Consider the following 15,181-nt stretch of genomic DNA (forward strand, 5'->3'; position numbering starts at 1 on the left):
GACTCTTGAGAGTCCCTTGGACTGCAAGGAGATCCAACCAGTCCATTCTGAAGAAAATCAGCCCTGGGATTTCTTTGGAAGGAATGATGCTAAAGCTGAAGCTCCAGTACTTTGGCCACCTCATACGAAGAGTTGACTCATTGGAAAAGACCCTGATGCTGGGAGGGATTGGGGGCAGGAGGAGAAGGGGACGACCCAGGATGAGATGGCTGGATGGCATCAGTGACTCGATGGACGTGAATCTGAGTGAGCTCCCGGAGTTGGTTATGGACAGGGAGGCCTGGCGTGCTGCGATTCATCAGGTTGCAAAGAGTCGGACACAACTGAGCGACTGCACTGAACTGGACTGTGCCACGCCAGGCCTCCCCGTCCATCATCAACTCCCCAAGCTTGCTCACACTTATGTCCATTGGAGTCGGTGATGCCGTCCAACCATCTCATCCTCTCTCATCCCCTTCTCCTCCTACCTTCAGTCTTTCCCAGCATCAGGGTCTTTTCCAGTGAGTTGGTTCTTTGCACCAGGTGGCGAAAGTTTTGGAGTTTCAGCTTCAGCATCAGTCCTTCCAATGAACACTCGGGACTGATTTCCTTTAGGATTGACTGCTTTGATCTGCTTGCTTCAAGGGACTCTCAAAGAGTCTTCCAGCACCGCAGTTCAAAGGCATCAATTCTTCAGTGCTCTGCTGTCTTTATGCTCCAACTCTCACTTTCACACATGGCCACTGGAAACCCACAGCTTTGACTAAATGGACCTTTGTTGGCAAAGTAATGTCTCTGCTTTTTAATATGCTGTCTACGTTGGTCATAGCTTTTCTTCCAAGACGCAATCGTCTTTTAATTTCATGGCTGCAGTCACCATCTGCACTGATTTTGGAGCCCAAGGAAATAAAGTCTGTCACTGTTTCCACATCTATTTGCCATGGAGTGCTGGGACCAGATGCCATGATCTTAGTTTTTTTAATGTTGAGTTTTAAGCCAACTTTTTCACTCTCTTTCACTTTCATCAAAAGGCTCTCTAGTTCCTCTTTGCTTTCTGTCATAAGGGTGGTATCATCTGCATATCTGAGGTTATTGATATTTCTCTGAGCAGTCTTGATTCCAGCTTGGGCTTCATCCAGCCTGGCATTTCTCATATACTCTGCATATAAAATAAATCAGCAGGGAGACAGTACACAGCCTTGACATACTCCTTTCCCAGTTTGGAACCAGTCTGTTGTTCCATGTCCCGTTCTAACTGTTGCTGCTTGACGTGCATACAGATTTCTCAGGAGGCAGGTCAGGTGGTCTGGTATTCCCATCTCTTGAAGAATTTTCCACAGTTTGTTGTGATCCACACACTCAAAGACTTTGGCCTAGTCAATAAAGCAGAAGTAGATGTTTTTCTGGTATTCTCTTGCTTTCTCTGTGATCCAGCAGAGGTTGGCAATTTGATCTGTGGTTTCTCTGCCTTTTCTAAATCCAACTTGAATATCTGGAAGTTCGCGGTTCATGTACTGTTGAAGCCTGGCTTGGAGGATAATTTTGAGCATCACTTTGCTAGCATGCGAAATGAGTGTGGGTCTGATTAAGACCTTTCTGTATATATTGTTAGTTCCAATCTTGTTAGTTGAAGATGTGTGTTGTGGGAGTGCATCTGGTAAAAGTATATATCGCCTTGATAAGGCTAATGAGGGGGCACTCTCCGTCCCCCTTCTGTCTATGTCAGAAGCTTTCTTTGTCCTTGTTCACTGTAATACAATTTTCTCCACACAAAAGCTCTGCGTGATGAAGACGGGTCCCTAGTCCCGGAGATAAATTTTCTTCTTCGAAGATCACAAATCCGACATCATTCACCGTAAGCTATCAATGACATCTGTATAACATTCTTGAAAGCACAAAATTATAGAACCAGAGAACAGATCAGGGTCTGAGGAGACGGAGGGCTGGAGGGAAGTAGACATGGCTGTAAGAGGCAGTTGTGACGATTTGACTGCATCTCTTGGGGTGACTTCACGGTTGGGAGAGGACTTCGTGGCATCTCTGTTACTCCTGACAGTTGCATGTGAACTTGTAATTATTACTTAGGAAAAAGCTTAATTTACAAAAGCTTGTGAGGAATGGGTTTTTAAGATTGAAAGGAGCAGAGAAGCTCTGTGAGGCAGCCTCGGGGTTGTGGGGCCCTGCGCCTGCAGAGCAGGACAGGCTCGGCCAGCAGCACGCCTCTGTCTGACTTGGGACTGCTTCTGAGACTCTGGCTCCAGTCTCTCCGCTGTGTCAGGAAGGGCCCTGCCGTCTGCCCTGCACGTGGTGAGGACTCTTTAGATTGGGCTGGGGAGCATCTCATACAGCGCTTGACCTGTGATGAGGGGTCGGTAAACTTTAGCAAGTGTGGTCAGTTTCTATTGTCCCGTTTCTCTTCCTGAGTCTTTCCTAAACTGAATATTAGTGTATCAATTAATTCAAAATAATATATTTAAGTATGTATTGTTCTAAAAGTGTTTAGTAAATGTGTCGTAAAGCAGAATAATGACTACAAAGGTAAAGTTTATTGTCACTTCAGATCCTAACATTTCTGTGGCATGACTTGCTTCTGAAAGGGGTGCTGCAGAGAGGCCTGCCTCCTCTGGACGATGTTCTAACTGGAGAGCACTTATGTCCTTGAGCTCCGTGTACCAGCGGATCGTTACAGGGGCTGCTGTGTTTGCTCTGAAACCTCAGCTGAAGGCATTTCATTCTTTAAGATTTTAATGTTGATTTTTGGGGCCTCCCCTGGTAGCTCTGCTGGTAAAGAATCTGCCTGCAATGCAGGAGACCCCGGTTCAGTTCTTCAGTCGGGAAGATCTGCTGGAGAAGGGATAAGCTACCCACTCCAGTATTCATGGGCTTCCCTGGTGGCTCAGCTAGCTGGTAAAACATCCTCCTGCAGTGCGGGAGAGACCTGGGTTCGGTCCCTGGGTTGGGAAGATCCCCTGGAGAAAAGAGCGGCTACCCACTCCAGTATTCTGGCCTGGAGAATTCCATGGACTCCACAGGTCGCAAAGAATCGGACACAACAGAGCGACTTTCACGTTCACTTGAGACCTCCTCAGTTTCGTTCACTTGAGACCTCCTCAGTTTCTGTATCTAATTGTAGCAATAGGGTTGGTAAGCACTGCTTAATTAGAACTCCGTGAAGGCCGTACACTCCCCTATTCCCTTCTGATGACTTGCTTAATGGACAAACAGATATTTGGAATGCTTTCTTTATGAGGTATGGTTTGAGAAGAAAGCCACCAACAATTACTTAGGTGTTAAAAAGGTAAACGGAAACAGCTTATTCTGTGTGTGTATAAGCAGTTCCTGTTTAGGCTGAGTATCACGTAAAGTTTACTCTGCACACAGTATTTTGTGAGATAAAGATACCGATATAAGATCTGTATGTTCATCTTTGGACCTCAGTTGACTTAGGTGTAGCCTGTACAAGGCTGCATGTGTGAGTGTACTGCCTCAGGTCTGTGGAAAAGGAATATGGTTTTGTTTGCTTCTAAACCGCCTTTTCTTCAGCTTTTCATTCTTCTGGACTTAAAGACTAACTGACACTCAGATGTTCCCACATCCGCTTCTCTTCTCCCTCTTCCTTTCCTAGCTCTCTGTCTGCACACACACACTCTCCTTTCAGCATCTGATGAAAACACGGCCATTTTTCTGCATAGCAGAATACCGTGGGCACGCTGAGAATTTATTTTATTTATTTTTTTTCACGCTGAGAATGTAGATGCAGCTGCACTGTCATTCAGCACGAGCTCTGCAGTCTTAGTTCTCCAGCTGTGCGCCCAGAATGTCCTCGTAGCTCCAGCTGTGCGCCCGGAATGTCCTCGTAGCTTCTCTTCAGCCCTTTCCGGATCAGAAGCCGGTCAGAGGTCGTCTGCTTCTCTTGTTGGCCTGTCCTGCTCGTCTGCGTCTAAAACAGTTGCCTCTCCCCCCTTATTTTATTATTCAATCATGACATTAACATTTTTGAGGAATGCAAGCAAGGTGGCTTCTAGAATATACCCTGATCCTGATTTACCTGATTTGTTTCCTCACGATGAGGTTCAGATTGCAGCCTTTGGACATGAATGCCATGACGTGAATAGGGGTGTGAGTTATGTGACATGAATAGGTGGTATGTGTTACATACATGAGCGCTGTGACATGAATAGGTGTGTGTGTGTCTGTGTGTTATATACATGGATGTCGTGACATGAATAGGTGGTGTGGTATATGACATGAATTCCATGACATGGGTAGGTGGTGTGTGTTATATATACATGAATAGGTGTGTGTGTGTGATATGACATGAGTGCTATGACATGGGTAGGTGGTGTGTGTGATGTGACATGAACGCTGTAACATGAATAGGGGTGTGTGTGTGTGTTATATACATGGATGCTATGACATGGATAGGTGGTGTGGTGTATGACATGAATTCTGTGACATGGGTAGGTGGTGTGTGTTATACACACGGGTGGTGCTGAATCAGTCTCCTTGTGTCCCGTCACTGGAGGCTCTGAGGGTGACCGCTTTTCCTTTGAAGCCGCGGCATCCTGTGGGCTGATGCTTTGGCGTGTATTGGCTCCCCCAGCGGTCTCAGCGTCTCGGGGTGGCCTCTGCCAGAATCAGTGACTGCACTGGTGGTTGTGATGCTGTGATTTAAGAATTCTCTCACTCCTTGTCCATCTGTGACTGGACAAATGGACTGTGTTGTGTTGTGATTCATTCTTGTCATTAATCTTTTTTATGCTCGTGTAGGCTTGTGTTTGGCCAGTGGGGGCCCCTTTAGGCCGGTTCCTATATCCATTTGACAGTTTTTAAATCCTTTTTTCTTTCTGACACAACTAGATATTCCAAGCTTTCTTTGCGCTTTTCTTAATCTCTGACTTGGAACAAGCCGTTCCAAGAAACCAGGATCTGGATACAGGCCCACTCATCGTGTTCTTGCTTCTAGGCCCTTTCTTCAAGATCCTAAGGGGGCTGCTGAACCCTGATCATGTGTGGCCGTCCACAGCCATACCACCCTGAACGCACCCCATCTCGTCCAAACACACTGCCGTAGACACAGGGCTTCCCAGGTGGCTCAGTGGTGCGGATTCCGCCTGCCAAGCCCTGGGTTTGATCCCTGGGTCGGGAAGATCCCCTAGAGTACGACATGGCAACCCACTCTCGTCTGGAGAATCCACTGGACAGAGGAGCTCTGAGGGCTACAGTCCCTGGGGTCACACGGAGTCGGACACGACTGAGGAACCGAAGGCTGGAAGGACATCCACATACACGCAGGAGTCCTGTCACCCGGAATTGACAAACACGGCTTCAGTCTTCCGGCGAGCGCCAGCCGCATGCAGCTCTCGGGGAGGGGGACAGTCACGCCACCCCCAGTGCCCCTCCACCGGCCCAAGTCCCCACGCCTCCGCGTCTCCTCGGCGCCGGGCGGTGGCCGAACCTGCACTGGGGCTGGAGCCCGAGCCACTGTCTGGGTGCTGCAACTGCGCCCGGGGCCCGCCTCCACCCGGCCCGCCCCCTGATGGGATCGGCGGCGGCTCACCCCACTTGTACACAGGGACACCGCAGGCCCTGTCTGGGATGGCAGTGTGGTGTGGAGTCGGGGTTGAGCCCTGGCACTCTTCTTGCTGTCACTGGCGCTGCTGGACCGGAGGAGGTGCAGGCCGGGCTCTGGGAAGCCCCCGTTGGCCTTGGTTGTGGGGGTGATGGCACGGTCAGTCTGCTGTGATGAAGGGCTGTGGAGGTGAGATTCCTGCTAGGAGGCTGGCCTGGGCCCTCTGAGGTTCGGGGCCAGGAGATGCGTGATTTTCAATGACTGGCCACACTGAGAACCGCCGCTGTAGACTACTTCCTTTGTTTACCATGTGTATTTGCTGCTGGCGTGCAGTTCCTGTCTGTGTCCACCTGATAGAGCCCTAGTTAACATCCGTAACTTGCTGCTTGAGGTTGGTTGGTTGTTTTGAATGATGTGGTTTTTTTAATATTTTTTTTTTTAATGTGGACCATTTTTAAAGTCTCCACTGAATTTGCTACAGTACTGCTTCTGTTTTCCCACACGAAGCATGTGGGATCTTCACTCCTCAACCAGGAATCAGACTCTACCCCTGCGCTGGATGAAGGAGTAATGAGCCACTGGGCCGCCAGGGAAGTCCCGCTGGAGGTTAAGTGTGGTCCAGAGGAAGTGCTGGAGCCGCTCCGGAGACACCGTGTCTCGTTGGTCTGGGACTTGCGTTTTGGAAGACAGCTGGGCTGGCCTGCGTCTTGCATACCTCCCTTTGCAGTAAAGCTTCATCTCAGTTTGGTTCAACATTGTCTTGGAAACAGTTCTCCCCTGGGTGATGATCAGAGTCACTGCGTGGGAGGGACTGAGTGGAACCAGCTCGCGTGCCCTTACAGACATGGGCTAAAGAGAGCCCCCGGCTGCCCTGTTCTGTGTCACAGGGTATTTGTTCAGTTGAGGCAGAATTAAACGGCCGCTAAGCGGGTGTCATTGTGCTGAGTTACCTCCTGGTGACCCTACTGTTTACCCTTGGCTCTTTCTTCACATGTCTGACCAGGAGGGTCTGGGTGAAATAGCAGTGTCAGTTCAGTGTGGTCACAAGCAAATGCATGTGACGGGTTGGCTCTCTTGGACGGGGCCTCCCTCGCCAGGGTTCCAGGTGCGCCTGTGTTCCCCGCGGTGCAGCAGAGCGCCCGCCCCCTTTGTGGCTCGTCCAGGTTGGAGGTTGGAGGCAGCATCGCTGTCCCTGGGACAGCCCCGATCCTGCTGCAGTTAGAGCTCAGCCCTCTCCGCTCAGTGGTCCTCTCCTTCCGTCCGGGGGCCGCCCGGCGGTCCCCTCCCTCTGTCTGAGGGCTGCTCAGTGGTACCCCGCCTTTGTTTGAAGGCCAGTGCGTTTTGCCCCTAGGACTAGCCTGCTTTTGATAGGTCAGTTGTTTTTTGTTTCTTTTTAAACTTGTGAGATTTTAGTTCCCTGACCAGGAATTGAACCAGGGCTGTGGAAGTGACTGTGCCGAGCTCTGCCTGCTGGCTGCTTGGGGATTCCCACGACAGGCTGAGCTTTTGGTGTGCTAGGATCTTGTCATACAAGAGGACAGACACTATGATTGGAAATAAATTTATTCTGGAAAATTTCTATTCTCATACCAACTATAGCAACCTATGTCTCATTCTAGCTATTAAAATAATTAAGCTTATCTAAGAAAAATCATAAATGATAATCTTTTCAAGTAAACTGTGTATACCTTTTATCCAATGAGCTAGTGCCTTAAGAAAGTGAACATAAATATCTGTGGGAGGAAACTAGTATTAATTTAGCATATTTACTTTTATCATCAGCTCATACATAAATATCTCCTACTTAAAGTTATATAGAAAGCAAGCTCATGAAAATAAACGTTTAATTCACTTTTTAACAATGTCTAAAATACCAGGCTGTCTAGAAAAATCTGTGTCGCTTCACCTTGAAGTCCTTCTAAGGACACTTTGCAAACACATGGATATGGCTAACAGCCTGCCTCAGAGCTGAGGTGGTTTATGAGGTGTTTACGTTGGGAAGGAGGCAGGGAAGCGTCAGGAGTTAGTTTGATTAGGGGGTAGCAGCTGCGATGTGACTGCAGAGTGCAGTGCGTGCGTTCCGGGCGTGCCGTGCGCTGGCTTGGGGTACTCAGCGGTGTAAGCGTGACACAGTCCCTGTTAGGACAGTCTCGTCAGAAAGAAGCGCTGTCTCCCCAGCCCCAGCGCCCGCAGCCCCCGACCTGCTCTGTGTCTCTATAGTGGTTCGTTCTGGACGTTTTATATAAATGGAGTAAGAGAGTGTGCGCGTGCGTGTGTGTGCGCGTGTGTGCGCGCGTGTGTGCGCGCGTGTGTGTGTGCGCGCGCGCGCCGCGTGTACCTGGCGCATTTTGCTCAGCATTGTTTACCAGGCTCCCGCGTTTGTCGGTCTTTACCAGGGCACACTCCATTCAGAATATCGTGGATGTATCATTTTTCCTTTCCCAGTCCGTTGATGGCCGTTTGGCTACTACGGATAACGCTACTGTGGATGTTTGTGCAGAGCCTCTGTGTGGACGCGCCTCGTTCCTCGTCCAGCGCGGGGCGGGGTTGGCACGGCGGCTGCGTGTGTGGCGCCCCGGGAGCGCGAGGGCTCCTGCCGCCCGCCGTGCTCGCCGGAGGCTGCTGTCATCTGACTGTAATTACAGCCTTCCTGGTGGGAAGTGGTATCTCAGTAGGGCTTTAAGTGCTGTTTTCCTTGTGTCTCTGTGTAAGTCAAGGATAAGTGAAAATTATGGTAAACTTGTTTATATAAATAAACGACGTGTAAAGTTCCATTTTCTGAATGGGACCTCGCTTTGACGCCCTGGTGTGGCGTGCGGGGGCTGCTGCGCGCCGTCTCGAGAGCGGGCCGTGCCGGGTCTCCGTGCGCCTGCGGCTCTCCCCCGTGTCCCTGCAGGGGCGTGGACCCCGGGCCCTGGCACTGCGCCACGGGCCGGAGTTCAGGTCAGGAAACGCCTTCTTAGTCCTGTAGCTACACCTGATAAAAGGATGTCAAAAGCCGTGAAGTAGTAGAACTTGGGTCTCATTAATCTGTGAGGCTCATTACAACCATCTCGCCAGCAGCACTTCAGTGCTCTTAATTTAGCGGCCTTAACCTTCATTTCTGATACACGCATGTGACTGATTTTTGTCCGGACTCCACTGGTCGGAGGTAACGTGACCCTGTAGCCCAGCTCTGGAAGCTGCTAGCGGCTCGGTGCGCTGCGCGCCTCCTGTGCTCGCCTTTCACTGAGACGCAGGAAGCGCCTGCCTTCCCTTCCGTAACCGGCCTTCCTGCCGCTGCTCGCGGGCGGGCTCTGTGCTGCCACCTGGTGGCCGCCTCCGGCCGCGCCCAGAGGGCCGCAGGCCGCGCGCCGGCGCCTGGGCGCTGAGCCAGACGGCAGGGCGCCCCCTGGCGCTCTCACGCGCGCCGGCGGTTCCCTGCTCTGACCTGCGCAGGTTCGGCGACCGTGCGTCTCAGCGCCGCTGGAAACGCTGTCTGGAGAGCCACTCTCAGTGCGGGCTGCTGCTGTTGCTACTTGACCTTAATTCTTGGGGTAAAAAATGGAATGTGTGTATTTAGAGACATAAATCAGTCCAGACGGGTAGCCCGCCGTTCACTTTTCACTGTTGACCTTTTCTAGCTTCATCGTGTATACAGTTTCTGTTAAACATAATTTTTAAATTCTCCACATATTATAGAGTTAAGGGGTAAAAAGTTTAAAAGTGGGTGAACATCTTATGGAAATATCTGTAAACAAAGTAGTGGAATATTTTTTTAATTTGTTCTTGAATTTAGGAATATTTTGAAGTAATCAGTGAGATAAAGTTTGTTCTGAAAATGTATTGCTGATTATACTTCTATGTAATGATCTGCATATTATTATAAGGTCGTTTCTAAGCAAGTTTTACTTTTACTCTTTTCCTTTCTCTCCCTGTCTTATGTGTATTACGGGAGTATTCAAGATGTGTGTGCACACACTCGTGTGTCTGCCCATGTGCGTGCGTGTCTTGCGAACATCATCACAGCATGCTGCTGCTCTTTGCACTCAGCGCTGTGTGGCGCACACGTCCTCCTGCCGTTAAATAGCTTGGGAGAGCGTGGACTCCTCATTGTGGCTGCACCATCGCTCCCGTTCTTGTTGCCTGTGATTGAGTGACGGTCAGTTTCATTCATGCAGCTCTTTTTTCCTCTCTTAAACTCTTATCTGTGGAATAAATTGCCAAGAGAAACAGTCTTAGTGAAGAGGACGTGAATGGCTTTACAGCTCTCAAGATGTTTTTCCACGTTTTTGTTCAGAAGAGTTATGCTTTAGAATGCTGTCAAATCCTCCTACTCAGGGCTTCCCTCTTAACCCTCGTTCTGGGAGCAGAGGTGAGAGAGACGGGACCTGCTCCCTGGCGCTCAGGTGAATGGAGAGGACACACAAACCCCCGCGTGAAGGGCGCACGGGGTGGACACTGAGTCCCCCTGAGTCTGAGGGAAGAGCCAGGGTCCCTGGACAGTAGCAGCCTGAAAGGGAGGCAGAGTGTGGGAAAACACGACTTGAAGTTCGACGGTCATGCTTGCGCTTCTTTCCTGCATCTGATGCCTGTTTATCATTTCCAGAGCACTTTTCTTGCCTGACTAGCTGACTTAGTTTCTGCCAACTGCATGACACAGTAGAAGGAGCGGACGGATTGGGACAGACCATTTGCTTTTCGGAGCTTCAGCTTCCTCACGTGAAGAGCGTGAGTGATGCTTCCTTCTGAGCTTTAATGGTGATAAAAGGTGTGTGTTATCTCCAGTCTTATTTCAGAACAGATTTGAAATGGAAGAGCTGGTATGTTAGTAAAGTACTCAGCACAGCATCTGAGTCACCACTGGTTTTCTGATGGCCGTCATCAAGCATGCAGCTTCGGACAGGCCCCTGCCCTCCTGTCAACACTGCTGAATGTTCAGTGCCCTGGTCCCCACCTCCGAGTCAAACCTAGGTCCTAACCTCCAGAGTCGAGCTCACGCTTCCCTCATTACAGTGAGCGGTAGGTCAGCTCCTTTCCTTCCTTCAGCCCCTGTTTGTTGCCAGGCGCTGTGTCTGGTCCAGGGAATGCGAAGGTACCTCCGAAGATGCCCTTGCCCTTGGGGTCTCACTGTCTCACCAGGGAGCCAGTGCCCATCCTGCAGCCAGCCAGTCTGTGGTCCTCAGCCAGCTGCTCAGTAGCCTCGTCCGAGGAGCTGTGTGAAGACGCCGTGGCCTGTGGCCCCTTCAGGTAGTGAGTCAGGACGTAGCACACGTGTCACTGAGTCTGTTGTGCTCATCATTTCACAGGGTCGCGTGTCCAGTCTTAAACTCACACACTGTGCTGTGTCAGTAACATCTTAGTAAAACTGGAAAAGAAGCAGGATTTCATGCGCGTGAGAACAGCACTCTGCGGGGAGCTGGCCTCCCTCTGTGGGAAGAGCGAGCTGGAAAGGGGGTCAGAGGGCGGCAGTCGGACCAGCAGCAGGACGTGCCTGCACGTGGGGGTGCGGGAGGCCGCCTGGCATGGGGAGAGCGGAGCTCTGCCGCGGCTGCTCCAAAGGGAGAGCCGACGGGGGAAGGAGATGCCGGCTGTGAAGCTGGACTGAGAGGTGGAGCCAGCTAGTCAAGAGTGCTCCCCTTTTTAAGGAGTTTAGACTTCACAGTGCAGAAGATGAGGCCGACTTTATGGGAGTATGAGATGGTGGCATCTCTGATTTGGAAACATAACTAGTCCCCAGTTTATAACATCTTCAGAAGTCACTCCACACGGATTTAAGGTAATATTTAAAAAAAAGCATAGTATTCTTATATTCTTGGGGGGTGTGGAGCCTTTTGTAAACTTGGGAGGAACTGCAGGCATTGAAGAGAACATTAAGATTAACAGGTTTTACCAAGTAAATATTCAATATTTAGACCTTCTCTGCAATATAATATTTAGTTCAGTCAGTTTAGTCACTCAGTCATGTCCAATTCTTTGCGACCCCATGGACGGTAGCACGCCAGGCTTCCCTGTCCATCACCAACTCCCGGAGCTTGCTCATACTCATGTCCATTGAGTCAGTGATGCCATCCAACCACCTCATCCTCTCTCGTCCCCTTCTCCTCCTACCTTCAGTCTTTCCCAGCACCAGAGTCTTTTCCAGTGAGTCAGTTCTTCACATCAGATAGTCAAAGTATTGGAGCTTCAAGCATCAGTCTTTCCAATGAATATTCAGGATTGATTTCCTTTTGGATTGACTGGTTTGATTTCCTTGCAGTCCAAGAGACTCTCAAGAGTTTTCTCCAACACTGCAGTTCAAAAGCATCAATTCTTTGGCGCTCTGCTTTCTTTATGGTCCAACTCTCACATCCATACATGACTACTAGAAAAACCATAGCTTAGACTAGACCTTTGTCAGCAAAGTCATGTCTCTGCTTTTTAATATGCTGTGTAGGTTGGTCATAGCTTTTCTTCCAAGGAGTAATTGTCTTTCAACTTCATGGCTGCAGTCACCGTCTGTAGTGGTTTTTGAGCTCAAGGAAATAAAGTCCGCCACTGTTTCCATGTTTCCCCGTCTATTTGCCATGAAGTGATGGGACCAGATGCCATGATTTTCGTTTTTTGAATGTTGAGTTTTAACCCAGCTTTTCCACTCTCTTTCACTTTCTTCAAGAAGCCCTTTAGTTCCTCTTTGCTTTCTGCCATAAGGGTGGTGTCATCTGAATATATGAGGTTATTGATATTTCTCCCCGCAGTCTTGATTCCAGCTTATGCTTCATCCAGTCCATTGTCTCTCATGATGTACTCTGCATATAAATTAAATAAGCAGAGTGATATTATTCATCCTTGACGTACTCTTCCCAGTTTGAAACCAATCTGTTGTTCCATGTCTGGTTTTAACTGTTGCTTCTGGGTGTGCATACAGATTTCTCAGGAGGTAGATAAGGTGGTCTGATATTCCCATCTCTTGAAGAATTTTCCACAGTTTGTTGTGATCCACACAGTCAGAGGCTTTAGCATAGTCAGTGTAGCAGAAGTAGATGTTTTTCTGGAATTCTCTTGCCTTTTCTGTGATGCAACAGATGTTGGCAATTTGATCTCTGGTTCCTAATATAATATTACATTCCAGATGAAGTAGAAAGTCCAAAGATAAGCTGGAAAAAGGTATTTGATGATGAAATGACACCTAATATATAATGACATCTTACAAATCAAGAAATAAAAAAGGAAAGGTGATCATCTCACAGAGAAATGTAAGCCAGAGATATGAGCCAGCAGTTTTCTGAGGGAAAAACACAAATATTCGCTAGACATATGAAAATGTGCCCACCGTCATTAATCGGAGAAATGTGCAGTCTGAACAAGGGAAGGGTTTTAACTTCCAGACTGGATAACAGATGATAAGAAGTGCATGATGTCTAATATGGACCAAAAATGTGAGGAAACAGGCACCCTTGGCAACACTGCGGGGGCGGGGGGTGTGGAATGAAAGCTGCCCCACCCTTCTAACGAGCAGATCCCTGACGGTTTCTCAGAACTGCACATGTGGCTGCCCTTGGGCCCAGCAGCCCCGCAGTGACAGTCCTCCCTGGAGAAATGCAGGGTGGTGGTGTGTTTACAGCGCCGCAGGGCAGGAGGCAGTGCGAGTGTCTACTCCAGGGCGGCGGGGAGTCCAGTGTTTGGTGAGAATACGTTCCAAACCATGGACGCCGTTTGGGGAGCAGGAGGGCGACAGGGTGCTTTCGACTAAGAACTTCCTAATGTTGGGAAATTTTAAGAACCGACCCCCGCCGGCCCCCCCCACCCCGCTGCCATGGGGTAACATTTCTGTATGAAACCACCGCTCATGAAAAACAGCAGCAAAGGAAAGCAGTCCTGTGATGGATGCAGAGGGTGGGGAAGAAGCTGCAGCCAGGAAAAGCAGAGGGTTACTGGCCTTGTTCAGGGGTGAGAAGTGGTGGAGTCTGAGCTGGAATGGAGGTGAGCAGACAAGGAGGCTAGACTCGAGGGACAGTTGAGGAGTGGAGTCTGTACATGGCTCCCTGTGGACGAGAGGAGAGAGCTTGCTCAGAGATGACGGTGAAGTCTGCAGTCGTTTCGTTGAGTAAATGACCGTGACCTTCTCAAAACCAGGAAAAGCAGGACAAGGAGCCTCCTCTGAGTAGGAGATGATGAGCGCCTTGAATGGAGATCCTCGGTGAGCATCTGAGTGATAAACTGGTTGGGCTACCTGAGCTCACCCCGGCCTGTGGGTACCGTTTATGCTCTCTTATCAAGGCTTATTGTTCCTATAACCTTTCGTTCCGCTCCCGTCTGTTGGGCAGTGGTAGTGACACTTAACAGTGTGAAAGCGGCCGTCTCTCAGTGGGATGCTGAAAGCGGCCGTCTCTCAGTGGGATGCTGAAAGCGGCCGTCTCTCAGTGGGATGCTGAAAGCGGCCGTCTCTCAGTGGGATGCTGACGGTCGTTCTCCGTCTGCCTCCAGAGCGCTCACCTGGCCATGATCGACACCCTCATGATGGCTTACACCGTGGAGATGGTCAGCGTGGAGAAGGTGGCCGCCTGCGCGCAGCAGTACTCGGCCTTCTTCCAGGCCACAGACCTGCCCTATGACATCGAGGATGCCGTCACGTACTGGATCAACAAGGTGGGTGCGCCTAGGTAGCAGCGGTCTTGGAGCCATGGACGCCGTGCCTCCCTGCTCTGGGCTGAAAGTCTGCTCCCACAGAGGTGGCTGTGACATCGTGACCCCGAGTGTGCTGCTGTTCGGAGGTCCTGAAGGCTGGCCCTCAGGTGGGAGCAGGGTTGCTCTCTTCATGAGAGACCCCAGAGCACCCCTCACCCCTTCTGAGAAAGAGGGGCCAGGCTCGCCAGGCCCAGTCTGCTGGCGCCTTGGACTTCCCAGCCTTCGGAACCCAAGAAATAGGTTTCCGTTGCTCACAGGCCACCTGCCTCTGGTGTTCTTGTTGTAGTCGCCTGATCAGACTTAAGACAGACTCCATGACTCTTTTGTTTTAAGTCAAAGTGAGAATTAAAGTCACGCAGCCTTAACAGTTCCCATTCCCTTTAGACTTAAAGTTGAAATGGTGGAGAGAGCTTTCATGTATTCCGCAATATCCATCGTTACAGTTTATGACTAACCGAGTTGATATCAGACTCGTACAAAACTCAGAGCACTCCGAGCAGGGAATGTGCTCTGTGGGCGCTCCGTAAACTTTTTTTGCATGCAGGAATGAAGTAAGTTTCTCATATTGCCAATTAGATGATTTTTAGGTTTGCTTGAGTGACATGTGAAGACCATAAATAAATAATGTAGTTAGAAAGGCTTGTGCCATAAAGCTGAGCCTTAGAGAAGGAAAGGGAAGCAGGCAGGTGGCAGACCTGAGTCGGGCTGCAGGCCTCGCTGGCCTCTCGTTGGCTTCTGGGCCTCGAGGCAGTTGGATGAGGCCGTGGCTCTTCCGGTTCCGGGAAGCTGGGACCCTGACCTCAGTGCAGACCACAGTGAGCTCGTGCCCTAAGTGGAAGCGAGCACGTCGACCATGGTGGGTCTGAAGCAAATTTTCAGCCCTGCCCACACTCACCAGATCACTGGGGACCGTCTCAGAGCCGTCATCCCCCAAACCACACATGGAGTAGGTTTCCTTCAAACTGGCAACCGAGGCTCACGGAT

General features: G+C 50.1%; 1 protein-coding gene across 5 annotated transcripts in view; it reads left to right on the forward strand.

Annotated features, from left to right (window-relative positions):
• Nucleotides 1-15,181, forward strand: part of CAMSAP2 (calmodulin regulated spectrin associated protein family member 2) — a 96,652-nt gene that overhangs the window by 45,431 nt on the left and 36,040 nt on the right. For all 5 annotated transcript variants that reach the window (XM_018060830.1, XM_018060832.1, XM_018060833.1 and 2 more), the window contains one exon: nt 13,997-14,158. In XM_018060830.1, the coding sequence (XP_017916319.1) occupies nt 13,997-14,158 (162 nt within the window). The remainder of the gene's footprint in view (nt 1-13,996; nt 14,159-15,181) is intronic.

The sequence above is a fragment of the Capra hircus genome, chromosome 16, assembly GCF_001704415.2.
Source record: "Capra hircus breed San Clemente chromosome 16, ASM170441v1, whole genome shotgun sequence".
In the NCBI taxonomy this organism is placed as follows: Eukaryota; Metazoa; Chordata; class Mammalia; order Artiodactyla; family Bovidae; genus Capra; species Capra hircus.